At 53.4% G+C, this 16,989-nt stretch overlaps 5 protein-coding genes across 5 annotated transcripts; 3 read left to right on the plus strand and 2 right to left on the minus strand.

Annotated features, from left to right (window-relative positions):
• The first annotated feature begins 203 nt into the window (after window positions 1-203).
• On the plus strand, window positions 204-4,320 carry K460DRAFT_420427 (calcium permease family membrane transporter-like protein). The gene is made up of 3 exons (XM_040938081.1): window positions 204-661; window positions 713-2,529; window positions 2,576-4,320. The coding sequence occupies exons 1-3, from the start codon at window positions 505-507 to the stop codon at window positions 3,947-3,949; spliced, it is 3,348 nt and encodes a 1,115-aa protein (XP_040785090.1). The 5' UTR covers window positions 204-504; the 3' UTR covers window positions 3,950-4,320.
• A 556-nt stretch (window positions 4,321-4,876) lies between these two features.
• On the plus strand, window positions 4,877-7,253 carry K460DRAFT_346486 (uncharacterized protein). The gene is made up of 3 exons (XM_040931308.1): window positions 4,877-5,366; window positions 5,420-6,435; window positions 6,497-7,253. Exons 1-3 carry the CDS (start codon window positions 5,181-5,183, stop codon window positions 6,951-6,953), a joined length of 1,659 nt encoding a protein of 552 aa, XP_040785091.1. The 5' UTR covers window positions 4,877-5,180; the 3' UTR covers window positions 6,954-7,253.
• A 2,673-nt stretch (window positions 7,254-9,926) lies between these two features.
• On the minus strand, window positions 9,927-11,934 carry K460DRAFT_264782 (carbohydrate esterase family 4 protein; the record flags this gene model as incomplete). Its single annotated transcript, XM_040927494.1, has 4 exons — window positions 9,927-10,299; window positions 10,349-10,443; window positions 10,808-11,619; window positions 11,670-11,934. Coding segments are annotated over 4 exons (1,545 nt in total), but the record flags the coding sequence as incomplete, so codon positions are not given.
• A 1,187-nt stretch (window positions 11,935-13,121) lies between these two features.
• K460DRAFT_370495 (uncharacterized protein) lies at window positions 13,122-14,156 on the plus strand. The gene has a single exon (XM_040934174.1). The coding sequence runs from the start codon at window positions 13,548-13,550 to the stop codon at window positions 13,827-13,829; it is 282 nt and encodes a 93-aa protein (XP_040785093.1). The 5' UTR covers window positions 13,122-13,547; the 3' UTR covers window positions 13,830-14,156.
• A 231-nt stretch (window positions 14,157-14,387) lies between these two features.
• On the minus strand, window positions 14,388-16,646 carry K460DRAFT_398504 (PLC-like phosphodiesterase). The gene is made up of 3 exons (XM_040936202.1): window positions 16,267-16,646; window positions 16,095-16,196; window positions 14,388-16,042 (listed from the first exon to the last, which is right to left on the minus strand). The coding sequence occupies exons 1-3, from the start codon at window positions 16,274-16,276 to the stop codon at window positions 14,742-14,744; spliced, it is 1,413 nt and encodes a 470-aa protein (XP_040785094.1). The 5' UTR covers window positions 16,277-16,646; the 3' UTR covers window positions 14,388-14,741.
• Window positions 16,647-16,989: the final 343 nt, after the last annotated feature.

Here is a 16,989-nt window from a genome sequence, read left to right on the forward strand (position 1 = left end):
GCTAGTGTCAAGAGGCCCCCGGAGCCCCACCCACTGCTTATCCCTTCCCTGAGGGCCATGTCATGCCTGCCTGTGTACACATTCCATAGCAACTGGGGTGCATATTCTGGGGAAATGAATACGTGCGTGAATAGCATCTAATGGCCCGTAAATTCATTCCATTTGCTCTGAAGGCAAAAATAAAATCCCATGTTGACGTGGCCGTCTGATCTGGCATGAGACAGGATCCGGGCGCAAGTTTGCTGCAGGGCCTTGTTGATGAATGGCTGATCCCGGGCCTTTAACAGGTCATCTGCGTCGACGGGTGCTACTCGACATCCACCACACCAGAGGGGCACGACCTGTACCGGTAATGCATCTTTGTCCTCTCTCCGTCGTGACCGCATGGCGGCTGAGATTTGACTCGCGCAAATAAACTCACATACCGCGCTGTGACCCGCGTCCACACTGCCAGGCCAAGCCCCATACAGCTTCCCTTGCACAACATCGCATCGTGGTACCGCCATGGAGGATCGCACGCCCACTGGAGGCAGAGCCAATCCACCGCCAGAGAACGCCCGCCAGAGCAGCGCATATGGCAGTGACATGCCTACATCGACGGCTACAAGTGCGGAGACGGCGCGCTGGCGATCGCAAGCTGCCATGCCGCCAACAGGCTATGGTAAGGCTTTGCCAGCATGCACCACCAGGAACGAAGCTGATGAGGATATAGGGTCCATCACCTCTGGCATCGACCGTCGGCAGCAAAGTACCGGCACGTCTGACCAGGGATCGTCGACTGCGAAACCGAAGAAGCCCTCGATGAGCCGCCGCGCCACATCGTCCAAGTTTCCACACAAGGGCCAGGAGTTCAGTGTTGATGACGCTGAGGAGGAAGTGCAGCTCGATCAAGCTCAGCTAGAGCAGCTGCTCAAGCAACATCGGCAACCCCAGCCATTACGCCGGAAACCGTCGACGGTCCGCCGCAAGACTGGCGCGCAACCAGCGACACTTACGACGATAGAGTCGACCGAGGACGATGAAATCGAGCAAGAGCGTGCAGGCCCTCCAGTAGGGCAAGAGGCGGAGGTTCAACCTGGCTCATCGGAGGAGGAAACCGTACGAGCAGAAGACGACGACGACGAGAGCGGCACTCCTGACGAGGACGACGACGAGGCCGAGCTCAGCGATACCGAGAGCTTCACGCTACGGGACCGCCAGGACGCCATCAACGTGACACACCCGTTCGGTATCCGCATCTGGAAGCCTGCCTTGTACAAGAAGGGACGCTCAGTGCAACGCAACGCAGAGGCCGACATTCATTCTTCGCCGGGCCTTTTCGTGAGCAGATGGCTCGTCGTCTTCAACATCGCTTGGACACTGGTCTTTGGCTGGTGGTTGGCCATAATCGCGGCTGGTGGTGGCCTTCTGTGTGCCGTGCTTGGATTCGATGATAGCTGCCGGGAGTACTCACATCTACTCCTTCATCTCGCCGTCTACGTCTTCTATCCGTTTGGCAAGTACGTCAAGCTGCTGCAAGACGATGCATACGTGGAAGAAGATGAAGGCGAAGGCCGCAGCATCAGCGAATACGAGCAGTGGCAGAGCGGTGACATTGAAGAAGGACGGCTCTTCTTTGGCCCCACGACTGGCACGAGCTCTCTTATCGGCCGACGACGCAATAGCGTAGACTCTTCTGGCGGCGAAACAACAAGTCTGCTTGGGCGAGACGGCCGGGCCAACATCGTCCAGTCTGACACCGCGAAAACTAAGCGGAGGCTGTTTGGTCGTGGGAAATGGAATCTCGGCCGCGTCATCTTCTTCGTCTACTTCTATGGCATCTTGACCCCAGCACTGTTCCTGGTCTCGGGACTGTGTTTCTTCCTCGTCTTCACAATACCCATGGGCAAAGTCACGCTACTCCTCTTCGACCATCTACGACGTCACCCCTTGGCTTTGTCTTTCCACTCTGACAACGGTAATGTCCGTCGTCCCGGCGAGTCTTCCTCGATTCTACTATGCACCTATCGTGCAGTCGGTATCAAATACTGGAAATACACAATCGACGGCACCAATATCTTCCTCATCAACCTCCTCGGTCTTGTAGCCTTCACCATTTTCGACTACTGGGTTTTGGATGAAGTGATGGGTCTTAAGATCTGGCTAACGGATCAGTTCCTCCTTTTCACACTGGCGTTGTTATCTATCATCCCTCTGGCGTACTTCATTGGTCAAGCAGTCGCCTCCATCTCTGCCCAGTCCTCCATGGGTGTTGGCGCAACAATCAACGCCTTCTTCTCGACAGTCGTCGAGGTCTTCCTGTACTGTGTGGCACTCAAGCAGGGCAAAGCACAGCTTGTCGAAGGTAGTATTATCGGCAGCATTTTCGCAGGTATCCTATTCCTGCCAGGCTTGTCCATGTGTTTTGGTGCCTTGAAGCGTAAGACTCAACGCTTCAACGTAAGGTCGGCCGGCGTGACGTCTACTATGCTTTTGTTTGCTGTAATTGGCGCATTCGGGCCCACATTGTTCTATCAGGTCTATGGAAGCGTAAGGTGCTCTCAGCCTCTTTTATGACTTTGCTAACAACGTGTAGCACGAACTCAACTGTCACTCATGCATTACCCACCATAACCTTCCATCAGAGAGAGACTGTCGGAGATGTTACTATTCACAGGTGCCAGCGCTGAACGATCGCTTTTACAACGAGGCCGTGAAGCCATACACGTGGTTTGCCGCTGCTCTGCTCTTCTGCTCCTACGTGATTGGCTTGCTGTTCACCCTGCGAACACATGCGGCAACAATCTGGACTAGCGAACCCGAGGAGAAAGAAAAGAAGCCTATGGAAATGAGTGCGAGCGGTCTCAGCAACAGCGGGCATCTAGACTTTCCTCATTCATCGTTTGTCAGACAAGCGACGGGTCAGTCTGTGTCGCGTGCACATATACGGGACAGTCAGCTATACAAGCGCATCGTTGGTCAGACCCTGCACGAAGTCGGCCTTGGTCATGAGGATACGCACTCGGAGAACCCCCGTCCGAGCTCGAAATCAGATGGACAGACTCCACACATGGTACCGCCCAAGGATGGGGACACGCGATTGCACCATGCCTTCCACGTTGAAGGCCTCACAGATGACGCTGCCGAGTCACTCGCACGACAAATTACCGAGATTGCCGCAACGACGACAGCTTTAGCAACGCGTGATGTCACAAGAGACCCGCGCAAAGCTGCTCACCGTGTAAACACACCGAGTAAAGGACATGCTGAGCGTCCGGCCAATACGCGAACTACGACTGAGGCCCCAGAGGAACCGGAGACGGCCCCCGGTCACACGTCAGGGGGACACGACGCGCCCAACTGGAGTCGGCAGAAGAGTGCTGCGATTCTTCTATCGGCGACGATTGCCTATGCCATCATCGCTGAGATCCTAGTCAACACAGTCGATGCAGTCCTAGACGGCTCAGATATTGACGAGAAGTTCCTCGGCATCACACTGTTCGCCCTGGTGCCCAACACGACCGAGTTCCTCAACGCCATATCCTTCGCCATGAACGGTAACATTGCATTGTCCATGGAGATTGGATCCGCATACGCCCTGCAAGTCTGTCTTCTCCAGATCCCAGCTCTGGTCTTCTATAGTGCAGTACATGCATCGTACATTCCGGCTCGGGAAGTCGCCCATCAAACCTTTACCCTCATCTTCCCCCAGTGGGACATGATTACGGTCATCCTTTGCGTCTTCCTCCTCTCCTACATGTACGGGGAGGGGAAGAGCAACTACTTCAAAGGCTCGATTCTCATCCTATCGTATCTGGTTGTCATTGCTGGCTTCTATCTCTCCGGCTTCAACATGGACTACGAGAGGATGGGTGTCGATCCAAACGATACACTAGCGCTTGGGGGTCTAATGGAGCAGTCAATGACATTCAAGACGGCTGGAAGGGGCCGAAGTGGTGCCGCTTACTGACGAAGTGACGCTGTGTAGGGGTTGTAGAGCTGGCGGAGGTGGTTCAATGATAATATTAGCTCGATCCAGCATTATGCTGAACTGCATTGGTGTATAGGATTGGCATACAGAGCTCATAGCGCAGGCGTCCGGTCTTGGTTGTTTTGTTTCTTTCCCACAGCAAGTCTAGTATTGCAGCATCGGTATCTGTCACAAATAAAGCACAGTACCATATCAATAGGCTTTGTGTTCCCGTGCTAGTGACGAGGGCTTGCTTTTTGTGCATGTGGTCTTGGAAACGCGGGGTAAGATTGGGGAAGGCCGAAGTGCGATTGATTCTCTAGTTTGCATCCACGGTGCCATTCCACAGTAGCAACAAGATGTACAGTGTCCAAGAACAGGGCACTAGCAGTTCAGGTCGTCGTCTACGTCGTGCCGCGACTAGAGCCGGCACATGTTGTCTCCGAAACAAGGCTGCGTCGTCATGCACTAGCCGGCCAAGTATCATGGCAGTGGAGCCACTCGCGATGCGCTGTTCCGTGTTTGTGGCGATGAACTCGATGCTGTCCCCCCATACCTGAGACATGCTGGTATCGAGAAGAGCAGTCTGTTGTAATTGTTGCTCAGCCCTAAAGCACCATGACGGCAGCCTGTCAGCCGGTGGTCATGTTTTGCAATGTTGCGCGGAGAGCCACGGATGCTTCTGAACGGGCAATTGGGAGTATTTGAGAAAAGTTGACAAATGCAAGGGCTTGGATTGAGGCAGTGCAGCGGCAAGCAAGGGCACTAGGCCAGGTTTCAGAAGTGAGATGCTCGCCGGCACCTGGGTGGGTGGTGGATATGTACCACAGAAGTTCAATCCTTGCATGCATCATGGTCCCGGCACGCCTCGGAGTGGAGAAGCCATGCCCTCCACGAGTGGATCGGCCGGCCTCGCGCGGGTGTCATCATCAATTGATGTCCATCTTGGGTCCACATCCCCGCAACAGCTGCCAGTTTCTCTCTTGTTCCCTTCTCTCCGCCATTCTCTCCGGCTAGAAATGGTAGTGCTATACGCTTTTCGTACTTTTCATTTCGCATTGCTTGGTTAGCTTGGAGGCGTATTGCTGAAGCCACCACCACCCCCGCCCTCTGAGTCTATGGAGAATCCGGACTTCTGTGCTTGTCATCGATAAAAAAGACGCGCAACCTTGCTGCTACCCTTACCGTTTCATATCATCGCCATATACGCATATACAATCCGCGGGCAACGATGCGGCTCCATCGGTTACAGACCTGTCTGCTGTTCGCATCCGTCGCGACAGCCACTATCACATCCTCAAACACCTCGACGGCCGGCCCACGATTCCAGGGCACTATACCTTTGAAGCACGCCGAAGGCGATAAAGCTCAGATCGCACAACTCGTCCCATTGACACGGGAAGCAGCACAACGAACAGTTCGTCCCATGCCCGCGGATCATGCAATATCACTCGAGCTAACAGCGCTTAGATTGAGGGCAACCTGTACAGCACCAACGCCTCCACCGTCGCCAACATCACCAACAGCGAGATCGCATACATCAGTTGCAACCTGAACGACTATACCGGCTTCATAGACCCCCAGCGTGTCTTCGAGGACGCCTATCGGAATGCAAACATATCAGGCGTTATATTATATAGCACGGAAACGGACTACTGCGACTACGAGCAGAACAACAGCCAGGAGATGATGCAAGCCTTCCCGGTACTGTCAATGACCAACAAGCAGGACTCGGCGACGCTTCGGGATGCTATCAGCAACCTGCCCGTACACATGAAGTTTTTTGTGCGTGTGCAAGGTCGAGGGGATGATAACAATAGCAACAATGGAGGTTTCCAGCAGCAGAATCCGTTGGGCCCATCACCGTCGACAGCCGTAGCCATGATCATCCTTTACAGCATCACTGGCATCATCACTGCCCTATTCTTAGTCATCATTATCACGGGCGCTATCCGAGCGCATCGCCATCCAGAGCGGTATGGGCCTCGAAACGTGCTGGGACGACCGAGGCAGAGTAGGGCCAGGGGACTGGGTAGAGCTATTCTCGAGACTATCCCGATCGTCAAGTTTGGCGAGAAAGAGCCCGCGAAACCAACCGATGTCGAACTTGGGTCGACGATAGAGGCAAGCAATGTGACTGGCGCGGATGCGCATGCGCATGACAAGACAGTGCAAACAACAGCCGGAGAGGAGGCGCCTGATGCAACGCCGAAGACTGTCGCCGATGTGACTGATACACCACAAGAGGCAACAAGAGCCGCAGCAGACGAACATCAAGATGGTATTGCACCAGCACAAACTCTCGCTGGAGGTGCTATGTCGGGCACAAACAACAGTGCCTCTCATGACGAGAACCTTGGCTGCTCCATCTGCACGGAAGACTTCGAAAAGGGCCAGGACCTTCGCGTCCTACCTTGTGACCACAAATTCCACCCTGAATGCGTAGATCCATGGCTACTAAATGTTTCTGGTACATGTCCACTATGGTAAGATTTTCACCAACCCTTCTTATTTATAAGATGAGCAGTCGTCTAACCTTGTATGTAGCCGTGTCGACCTCCGCCCCGTAACCTCCCACGACTCCACCGCCTCCCAACCCAACCCTGACGACCTAGCCCCGCCCCTGGACCCCACAGCAGATACCTCACACCGCCGCCGCACCGCCTTCCGCGATATTCTCTCCCTTCGCCACCGCCCCAACGCATCAGCCGAGGAACGCATATCCGCTCTCCGACGCCTGAGAGAGCAGCGAGGAAATCAGAGTAGAGAAGTGGTGGTGGATGGTAATTTAAATACAAGTGCTGAGGATGTCGCCGCGGCGAGTAGTAGGGATAGGAGGAGTAAGAGGATGAGTGCTAGGCTGAGCGATGTGTTTAGTGGGCGGACGAGGAGGGATAGGACGGATGAGAGTCCCGGGCAGGTCGAGTCGAGTAGGGATGGCGCTGGCGCGCAGCAGGCGCCTCCCGCAGATGGGTCAACTGTGCCTAATGCTACTGCAAGGTAGCCGTTAGGGCTTTCGCTTTCACAAGAGTCGAGACGGTGTCTGAGTCTTGTATGATTTGACGTTCGGCGTTCTGAAATTGGTCATTCGGATCACATTTGCATGGGCTCCTCTGGGTATTTTTTTTCTAGATTGGGCAATTCGCATCGCATGGCGTTTTGGGGGATACCATCATTTAGCTCTAGCTCGAGCTTGGGTTTATCTTTCGGGGGTTTACTGGATATGTTGTCATGATTGCAGTTCATCATGTAAGATGCCATCTACGAGAAAAATGAAGTCTTATTTGCTGTGTTTAGATTTTGGGTATTGCGTTCATGTCAGTGAGTTTAGATTAACGTTTACTTAGTGATGTTACGTGATGTTGATGTTGATGGGACGTGATGAAAGGTATGTAGGACTTCTGAGTCCGTACCGTGGAACTCGCCGTCATCCAACTTTTGCAGTTTCTACTGAGTAACGGTTCATCACTGACAGCCAAATAATCTCGGACCCTCGCAGTCCGCAACCTGTATGTCTTCTCGTCCACCAGCAAGGAGTTGGATTAGAGCAGGTACCACACCGGGAGCAAGACAGCAACCGAGGCTCTGGTTCATTTCTCGAGACCCACAACCGCAGCGTAATCTACGTCATCCCTTGAGAACCCCACCTGAACCGCCTCCGGCTTCTGTCCGTGCAGCCTGAGGCGTGGGGGAGCTCGGAATGCTCGAGCGTCATGTCTCTGTATAAGGCCACGTGAGCATCCGTACCATCCGAACTATGGCTGCAGAGCTAGCGTGATGCATCTTACGCTACGTATCCACGGTATACATCATGTTGACGAGACTACAGTGTTCACAAGCCATTGTGGCATGCTGCAGAGGACGATGGTAGCATTCACTCTATCTCCGAGCTGCCATGTCAATCGTCCGTCCGCCGGCTCATACGCCCCTACCGCGCCGCAGAGAAAGTCCCCACAATGCGGTCTATTACAGCGTATCATCTCCCGAGGCGAACACGTCTTTAACCGGCGTGAACGCAGGATTCTTCAGACTTGATCTCACCCGTTAGTTTTGCCTGTTTCACACGAGAGCAAGCGCCGTGGAACCAACCACAAACTCACCCGTCTTCCACCAGCGAAATCCGCACCATCTTCACCTGTCCCTCGTACTGCAACGGCACCGTCCACAGCGTACATCCGCATTTACAGCAAAAGTGCTTTTCTTGTGGGAACCCAGAGTCTGTCTTGGTGATGGTGTAGGTGCGTATCCAGCCGTAGGGGTCTTTAGTCGTAACTGATGTGTTATTGTACGCCGCCATCTGCATTTGATTAGCTGCTGTGTATCCACGCAGGTAAGACCAGGGGGGAAAACAGACAATTTGATAAGGTGCTCCGGCACTTTTCGCGCAGTCGCTGCAGTGGCATCGTAACGTTTTCGTGGGGGCGCCGTGGAGCGTGAAGGTTACCGATCCACACTGACAACTCCCAGGATGCTGTTCGCTTCCCTCGACGCTCATGGCTTGTGGCGGTGTGTATGGAAGAAGAGGGAACATGGATAATAAACAAACAAGCAAGAAGCCACGGGAGCGAGGGCATTTATACTTTGACTGCTTGCCAAGCACGACGGATATCCTGGTCCATATGTACCACTCTGTCCCAATTCCGTCATTCTATACTCTATGAGGAGCGCTACAAACGCGATCGATGGCCTTTTTCCTTTCCGTCGTGGCTTGTCATGGGTCGCTTTCTCTTTCAATGCCTCTCTATTGAACCCGACCTAGCCGCACTAAAGTAGCACTCATAATAAAGGAAACCAGCGGTAGAGATGGCGTGGCAGTTGTGAAATTCTATATCTTGCAAGTCCATTTCCCAATTACCAAATGGACCGAAGGGCTTCTCCCTAATTCTGGCCAAGCGAAGGGAAGAAATTTGAAGTTGAAAATGGCGACAGATGAATGGGCAAGTGGAAGAGGCGACTATCAGCTTCTCGTATTGGAGGAAAGCAATGTGGATGTATTGCTGAATGGTAGCATCGTCAAAGCGCACGTGGTGTGGACGTTGTAGGATCGAAGCGTGGGGGCATTCGGCTCCCATGACGATAAGAAGTGCGCCCCATCTGATTCAGTCCGCACTAAGACCGCAAAATGGTACTTAAGGAATAGAGGGTCTCTCTTGGTTAGTAATAAAATGTCGAACCACTGTGGCACTTTCCGTTTCCAAGTCTTCTCAATCTTAAGTCCCTGCCTCGCGTAGATGGAATGCGATCCGGAACAACCAGGGGGTATAACACGGACGCGGATCTAGGCTCTGCAAAGAGGAGCCCCAAGGCCACTCCAAGACAATTTATCTTGGCTTTCTTGGTTTTCTGGAGGGCCTGACTGCAAAATAACGGAAAACCACCAAATGGGGGAAAGCGAAGGATCACGACAAGTAAACCAAGCAAAGCTTGATTTGAAGATTTCATGAAAGCAGACGGCAGAGTACGAGTTCTCGGAAAATAATATGTGCGTTCGATTGTAAGATTATGCACATTTTGAACCCCTGACACATTGTGTTCCATCTTCGACAAACACAGCTGAACGCAAAACGAGGGCTAACCCAATCTCAATGTACAAAACATAGTACAGGGGAAATAAGTATATGCTAGCTTTTTACCTCATCATGTGTCATTAACACCACATGTCCCTCCATTTGAAATATACAGGTACGCCTTCTTCCAAGCCGAAGCTTCCAGGGGACAAAGAGATGGGGAAAGGTGATGCTTAGGTGCAAGTGCCGAAGGCCGATTGGCAGCCTGTGGTGCAGTGGCCGGTTGTCGAACCGCACCAGCCGTATTGCGAGCAGCAGTTTCCGTACGAGGAGCCCTGGCAGGTGAAGCCAGAGGTTCCAGCACAGGTACCGTCGGTGGAGGCCTTCTTGGTAGCGGCGGGTGGCGCGGCAGATGAGGTCCTCACAGTGGATGAGGCGGGCCTCACAGTGGAAGACGCAGCTCCAGTGCCAGAGCAGGTACCAAAGGCAGAGTTGCAACCAGCAGAGCAGTGGTCCGTGGTAGAGCCACACCATCCGTACTGGCTGCAGCAATTGCCGTAGGAGGAGCCCTGGCAAGTGAAGCCGCCGGTGCCGGCGCAGCTACCATCAGTAGAGACTTTGCCAGCGGAGGCAGAAGGAGCAGCCGAGGAAACCCTGGTAGAAGAGGTCCTCAGAGTAGAGCTAACAGCGGGAGTGCTGGAGGCCCTGACGGACGAGCTGACAGCACTGTTGGAGCCGCAGTTACCGAAGGCAGATTGACAGCCAGTTCCACAGTAGTCGGCGGTAGTGCCGCACCAGCCATTGGCGCTGCAGCAGTTGCCGAATGAGCCACCTAAGCAAGTGCTTCGAAACGTCAGTGTTGTGTGAGACGATTGAATGTAGCGGCACGTACTATTGGTTAGTGCCACCGCAAGTAGCGTCGGTGGTCACCTTCTTTGTTCCCGAGGAAGCAGGGGCGGAGGAAGAACGAGTCGCCGTACCGGTAGCCTTGAGGGCGTTATGTTAGACGAGTAAAAGTAATAGCTTAAATAGCCAGTGTGAACGACAACGATAGCACGATGGCAAGAAGGGATACTGGACCTCTACGGGTCCAGCCTTGGCTCGCAGAGCCGGTTTGGGGTTGTTCAGACGAAGCAGTGCCCCCAGCCTTGCTGTTCTTAATCTCAGACTGGGACAGGGGCGAACTGCTTGGCTCCGAATTATCGGAATCCTTGATAATCAAGGTTAGATGGCAGAGCCGAGAGTTGATTCAATGACATGAAGAAGCTTGAGGACGACTCTCAAGAAGGCTAAGTTTTGTTTAGTGAAATTATGTGCTTACTGAGGTAGCGGTGCCGGCGCCGGAAGCGACGCGGTACCAGTTGGCCTTGGGGTCGCCGAGGCAGTCGCCGACTGTGACGGCCTTGTAACCGAGCTGGGTCAGGGTGGAGAGCATGTACTCGGTCAAGTTGTTGGCGGTTTGCTCGTGGATGTCGTGGGAGATCTCGAGCCACTTGGCTCCGTTGGTGCCGGTAGCACCACCCTGGGTGATGTTACCCCTGAACCAGTTCTTGGAGTTCTGGATCTCATCGGGAGCATCCTGGTTGTAGTCATCGGTATCGACATCGAAGTAGGTGACGTGGTAGCCGAGCGCAGCCATGTCGGTCTGGCACGCGCCAGTGCAGCTAGAGTACGGCGGGCGCATGTAGGTAGGAATCTTGCCGACGATGTTGCGAAGAGCCATCTCGTTCTTCCACATCTGTTGCTTGCGATCAATCGAGGAAACGACGCTCAAGTCCAAGTGAGTCCAGGTATGGGAGGCGATCTGGTGGCCCTCGGCGTCCATGCGCTTGATGACATCGATGTATTCCTGGGTGATGTCGATCTGGCCCTTGTTGATGTTGTTGCCAGTGATGAAGAAGGTAGCCTTGGCGTTGTGGCTCGCCATGACGTCCAGAATATGGTTGGTGAGAACCTTCTGTGGGCCGTCATCATAGGTGATGGCGACGGTGCCGGGGGTGACGCAGTTGTAAATACCTCCACCGCCATAGGAAATGGAACCAATCTTGGTTCGGGCAATGGAAGAAGTGTTGGTACCCGCGGGGGTTGCGTTTTCAGGGCAGCCAGGACCGTATGCGTAGTTGCATCCTGGCGAGTAGCAGAAGTCTCCAGTCGTACCACAGTCTGGGATTCGTTAGTGACATGGACGTTTGTGGCATGACATTGAAACATACATCCATTTGGTGAGCAGCAGAGACCGGCACCACAGGAACCAATATTGGCACCACACTCTTTACCATCCTGACGGGGCTTGACTTGGTTCTCTGGGGCCTTGACGAACTCGTGGACGTCAGTGAAGCGTGCCCCGAGGCTGCTGAGCAAGTCCCTGGCCTTGAGGTCCCTCGGGTTTAGTCCAACAATGTTGGGGAGAGCCGCTCCATGAGCGCTGACAAGGGGAGTGGCAGCCACAATGGCAGCGACGGCCGCGGAATAGAGCATCTTGGGAATAGTTGTGTGTTCGTATTACTGAATTACTAGGTATGGTAGTTTGAGGGTGTTGAAGCAAGCGAGCGGATAGTGATAGTCGATATTGACAAGACACTGAGTGACCTTGGGACCGGAAACGAAGGACGGGCCGCAAATAAGGCGGAGGATTGATTGAGTCTTCGACGCAGAGAAGGTGGACAAGAAAAACATCACGGGCTGAAGGTAGCCTCGCCTTATGAGGGAGAGGAGAGATCTGCAGCCAGCAAGCCATCCCTGCAAGGCGTGAGCTAAACTTGACTCGCGCCGCAGCTAGAAGGGCATTGGCGCATCGAAGCGGTGCCTGGACACAACCGTGGAGGCCGGTGAAGCTAGAAAAAGTAAGCCTCGTGCCGCGGACTCGTGGACTCTCACACTTCGAGCCCTCGATCCGTGGCGCCGGCGTCGCATCGGCTCGGACGAGGTTGTGTATTTAGGAGAGTTTGCCTTGGAGGGCAGCACGGCCTGCGTTGCCATGCAGTCTCTGGGCTTCCATCACGTCGCCTAGGAGCAACACGAGCAAAACAGAATGAGGGTTGGCTTCGAAACGACGGACGATTCACAGCTGACGCTGCCCAACCGTGTCCATCCTCATCAATATCGTTTCTCGGCACCATCGTCATGGTGTGAGTCGTTGTTCAACACTCTGCTAGCGCCAGGGAGAGGATTATCGCTAGACACGCAGTGCAACCTCGACCGCATGGCAAGTGTGACGACGCCTGTAATCATGGCTGGCTGCTGAAGCCCCTAGCAGATGCTTCTTCCACCCGTGGCTCAACGCTACACAAATACCGACACCCCTAGGAGTATTGGCAACTGCCGCCTCCGACGCCCACGAGCCATATACGGCTCTTGGGGAGGAGCTTGTTGGGAAGCATCTCATCCCCAGCATGCACATCTACTTTTAGACGAGAGTCTAACATGGCATGAATCTGCTGCCTGCAAGCGGGAAGCCTCCAGCCAGCTTGACCCTACGGCAATTTCGTCGCTTGCGTGCGAGCCCCTGACCCTACCTCGTACCCTAGGCGCTCGTAACTCCGGCCGAGGGACAGCATGTCCCTCGAACATGTTACTCCTTTCTGGCCCATCACCTTCACCCGGTGACACGGAGACAGCCAACCACGTGTCTCACGAAGCGAATCTCATTTCTTCACGCCATTGACAACAAGTTGCTTGTAGGCTTCCGCCACCGGAGCTGAGAGCAGCATGGCGGAATTACCCTGTAGCTTGCAAGCCTCCGACGCATAGCTTTCCAATATTCCCTGAGAGTTAGTAGCGCCAGTAGAATCCAGGCGCCGCAAAACCTCGTATCCCCTCTTTTCTAACATGCAGCATGCCTAGCAGCTACCACCTGCACGCTTAGTCCACGGCGTCAGCCTACACAATTTCCACCACTCGACCATCCGAGTGGAGCCTGAGTGGAGACAGTCATCATACAAATCCGGAAATCTGTTGGCGGCAGAGTCCGACATCCTTCCTTGCGACCCGCCCCCAACATGCAGGTGGGCTCCTGGTGGAGTGAAACAAGCTTCCTTTAGCCTCCCGCAATTTTCAGCCCTAGACTGGACTCGCTTCGTCGCAATATTGGAATGCGCAAACCCTCGCTACCTAGTCACCAGCACGCTCCACATCTTATTGAACTCCGGTCCTCGAGACTCGAGTCTGAGACCGCCGCCTGCCGAGTAACCACTATGACGCGAAAATGTGTCCGTCTCCCGATGCCGCGGCAGCTGGGTGCTTTGTACCACTTACTCCCTGTGGGACTCGCATGTTCTACCAACAACTTGTCATGCAACCTCGCACAGAACGCCCGCTCCCAGGTCCCATGTAGCACAACTCCGGAAGTCTGTCGCGCTCAAGAGCCTCCATAGTACTTGACCGCATTTTCTTAACATATCATTGCTACGCTATTTAATCTTGGGCGGCGACTCAACATGAAATATTGTGTGGAGACGAAAGGGGACAGCTGAAAAAAAATTATTAGGCAAGCGGGGTTATGGGGAGAATCTTATTGGCTGCAAATGTAGTGTAGCTTTCGGGTCGATCACTCGTGTCCCCGCAAGGCTACTTCGTATTCTACGGGATGAGATGCATATTGGTGATTCGTAAGCGTTCCAGTGAGATGTCGATACACATTCTGCCTCCGCGGGGCTTACCTTGTCCTCACTTTACATTGCATACGAAAATGTCTCCGAGACTTGTAGCACAGCATGTTACGATCGTGGCTTGCCTCTCAATTCATTAACTGGCGTCGCCTGCTCGGCGAGCATCCGCAATGAGGGTTTCAAGCAATCTAGGTGTGTTCAGGGCAATGTTCACGTCTGGACATCTGGCAAGGAGAATGTATCACTGCTGCCTCGGATGTACACTCTATCGCCATCGATAATCTTCTCTGCAACACTACACTGCGCTTTAGGTTCTATCTAGTTAGTTCGTTACTAAACATCAGCTTGCGCGTTTCTGCGTCCTCGGATCGCACCACAGCGAGATCAGCCGTTGCTCCACAGCACATTACACCCGTCTTCGTTACAAACGGTACGCGAGCTATTCCCAGCTATACCCGTGGAATGGTTGAGCCCACTACGAAGCCTAGTTACGTCTCATGACAAAAGGTTCCTGCATGTAGCGTCATCGAACAGCTTCATCATCTCGCATAAACTGCACTAGTTCCACCACCGATATGCGAATTAAACTCAAATCTTCGCATAAATTCTCAATGTAGACGTCTACCACACCACATGAGCCGCTACTGCAAGTCCCCCTACCATTCCTTGCCCATTATCTCACCGTCCAGTGATGTACCTATTCCGCCCTGCCATTCCGTTATTCACCGCAATAGCAAGGGCCGTAATATCATTGTTCACTGCGACGTTCCGAGGTTTGTCGAACGGGAAGACTACGCTTTTATCCCTGATTCCTAGGGCATCTACAAACAGCACATTGGGAAAACTCTCGGGCGTGAAGGCATTCCACGCCTCGCTAACTAGTTCGTCAAATGCCGAAGCTGCCAGATTCATGATTGCGCGGTCCATGTTCAGCACATCCTCTGGCTGCTGCGTTAGCGTCCAGGAGAGGAGGTGGAATTTGTCCTTGCGTGTTGATGCGTCGGAGACTAGATTGCGATTCGCCTTTAACTTGGCGAGTTGGTCGGACTTCATGTTGGGCAGCTTGTTGGAGTTGGAGTAGGAGTCGAAAAAGGGGAAGTTTTCCGATGAGAAGAAGCCCTCGTTTGCGTAGTCGCCTAGACTGATGCCGTTGGGGAGTTGGGCTACGATGAACACTGATGCGCGATCTGTGATGAACTCGCCCAAGACACTATTAGAAAAATCGGTGTTGCCTGGGTTGCGGACCGTGTAGCGGCTGTTGAGTCCCTTCAAAGTGTCGAATAGGCTGTTCCATTGATCCTGTGAGAGGTCTTTGTATCTGTTGTCCGTGTCAAGAGTGTGACTGAGGTTGATGATGACAAGCTCTTTGTACTGCGCCGTGAAGTCATTGACCTGTTTAATGATATCCGCGATTGACTGTCCGTTGCCGCCCAGCCAGATGTCTTCAACGTCGTTCCTCAGCGCGCTGTAGTGCCCGGCTACCCACTGTCCGCTAGAGATGACAGGCCGCAGGTCGAAGAATCGGGAGCCCGCCACTAGCTGTTGATAGAAATCGAGGTATTGGGTTTGCGTGTTCGCCATATTAGCGCCAACAGTACCCGGCCTGAAGGTGCTCATGCCAGCGTCGTGCGAGCCAGGCATGCATATTTGCTTCAGCGTCCTATTAGCCAGCGAACCCATGCTCTGCTGCATCCAGTCGGTGTAAGTGCCGCTATTGGACCACCACTGTCCAGCCTCGTCTGTCGACATGATCCAGTTTACCGTAGCATCATGTCGGAAACCGAGGTCAATATTCGACCCCTGCGGACTTTGCTTCATGGACATGCTATCCAGGGATATAGTAAGCTTGTAGTCCGTAGGTTTCCTAGCTAGCACCGTAAACTTGTTTGACGTTCCAGCGATGCTATAGTAGGCTTCCCCTGCATCGTCACGAGTGTTTCCTTTGGTCCCAAACTCGACATAGACTCTTGATGCCTTTCCTGATCAATGTCAAGACCTGATAATGTCGTTTTTTGGGGGGAACGCTCTTACCTGTGCTGATTGTTGGCCAGTTCCAGGAATCCATCTGATACGCATGCTGGCTGGCTAATGTCCAGTCGAACGGTGAGCCGTTCACCAGTGTTAATGCTCCGCCTGTTGATCATGTAGTCAGCTTCCTTTATCGCACAATATCAATCCAATGGGGTAACGCAGGGATCATTACCGTAACCCATGATAGAATTTCTTTCCTACTTCCTTCTCTTGTGAAACTCTGTGGCAGTCAAGCAGTGGCAACTCCTGCTGAGAGATATATTTTTCAGTTCCCACGAAACTAGCGACCCTCGAACAACCTCACGCAGGGCCACCGCCATTCTTAACACTCTACAGGCTCCGTAGTAAGGGCGCATGATGCTTTCTCACCCCTGGGCCATGTGCTGTACCCATACCAGCCTATACTAGATCATCCGTCCTGCAGTTACCCGGCACGCGCCGCTGTCAGGCAGTTGATTGGACTGCAATTATATTGCAGAAGGTGCTAAGTCCTCTGGCGCTACTTGGCTACTTGCTGTGCCATTCAGACACGCGAAGATTGGTGCCCACGAGGATGTTTGTTCAGCCAGTTGCCTGATTGGGTGACTGTACGTTTCAGCACTTTACCCACCAGCCATTCCCGACCCACGCCGAGAGCCTCAGGGGCCAAGGCTCTAGAACTTCACTGCCCTTTAGTTTTTGATTATCCAATAAGCGCAAGAAGTCGAGAATTCATGGCGGAGTGCAGCGACGCCGAAAAGCGCTTTGGAGCATGAGTAAGGAAGAGGAGGTAGATTTAGAGAGAGCAAGTGCTAAGAAAGCGTGGGGCGCTAGGACTCGATATGGGCAATTGGTAACAAGTCGACATAAACCCCGCCCACGTTGTGCACTTCGCAGATTTAACTCAACGACTACC

Source organism: Cucurbitaria berberidis (genome assembly GCF_010015615.1).
Source record: "Cucurbitaria berberidis CBS 394.84 unplaced genomic scaffold K460scaffold_5, whole genome shotgun sequence".
NCBI lineage: Eukaryota > Fungi > Ascomycota > Dothideomycetes > Pleosporales > Cucurbitariaceae > Cucurbitaria > Cucurbitaria berberidis.

What these genes read in the sequence shown, in the direction of transcription:
- K460DRAFT_346486 (XM_040931308.1), top strand. Translation starts at nt 5,181, where the DNA reads ATGCGGCTCCATCGGTTACAGACCTGTCTGCTGTTCGCATCCGTCGCG. An exon ending in GGGAAGCAGCACAACGAACA is followed by an intron (nt 5,367 to 5,419) that starts GTTCGTCCCATG and finishes AACAGCGCTTAG; the next exon opens with ATTGAGGGCAACCTGTACAG. An exon ending in TCTGGTACATGTCCACTATG is followed by an intron (nt 6,436 to 6,496) that starts GTAAGATTTTCA and finishes CCTTGTATGTAG; the next exon opens with CCGTGTCGACCTCCGCCCCG.
- K460DRAFT_398504 (XM_040936202.1), bottom strand. An exon ending in CTGGCCAACAATCAGCACAG is followed by an intron (nt 16,043 to 16,094) that starts GTAAGAGCGTTC and finishes GACATTGATCAG; the next exon opens with GAAAGGCATCAAGAGTCTAT.
- K460DRAFT_370495 (XM_040934174.1), top strand. Translation starts at nt 13,548, where the DNA reads ATGCGCAAACCCTCGCTACCTAGTCACCAGCACGCTCCACATCTTATT.
- K460DRAFT_420427 (XM_040938081.1), top strand. Translation starts at nt 505, where the DNA reads ATGGAGGATCGCACGCCCACTGGAGGCAGAGCCAATCCACCGCCAGAG. An exon ending in CATGCCGCCAACAGGCTATG is followed by an intron (nt 662 to 712) that starts GTAAGGCTTTGC and finishes ATGAGGATATAG; the next exon opens with GGTCCATCACCTCTGGCATC. An exon ending in TCTATCAGGTCTATGGAAGC is followed by an intron (nt 2,530 to 2,575) that starts GTAAGGTGCTCT and finishes AACAACGTGTAG; the next exon opens with CACGAACTCAACTGTCACTC.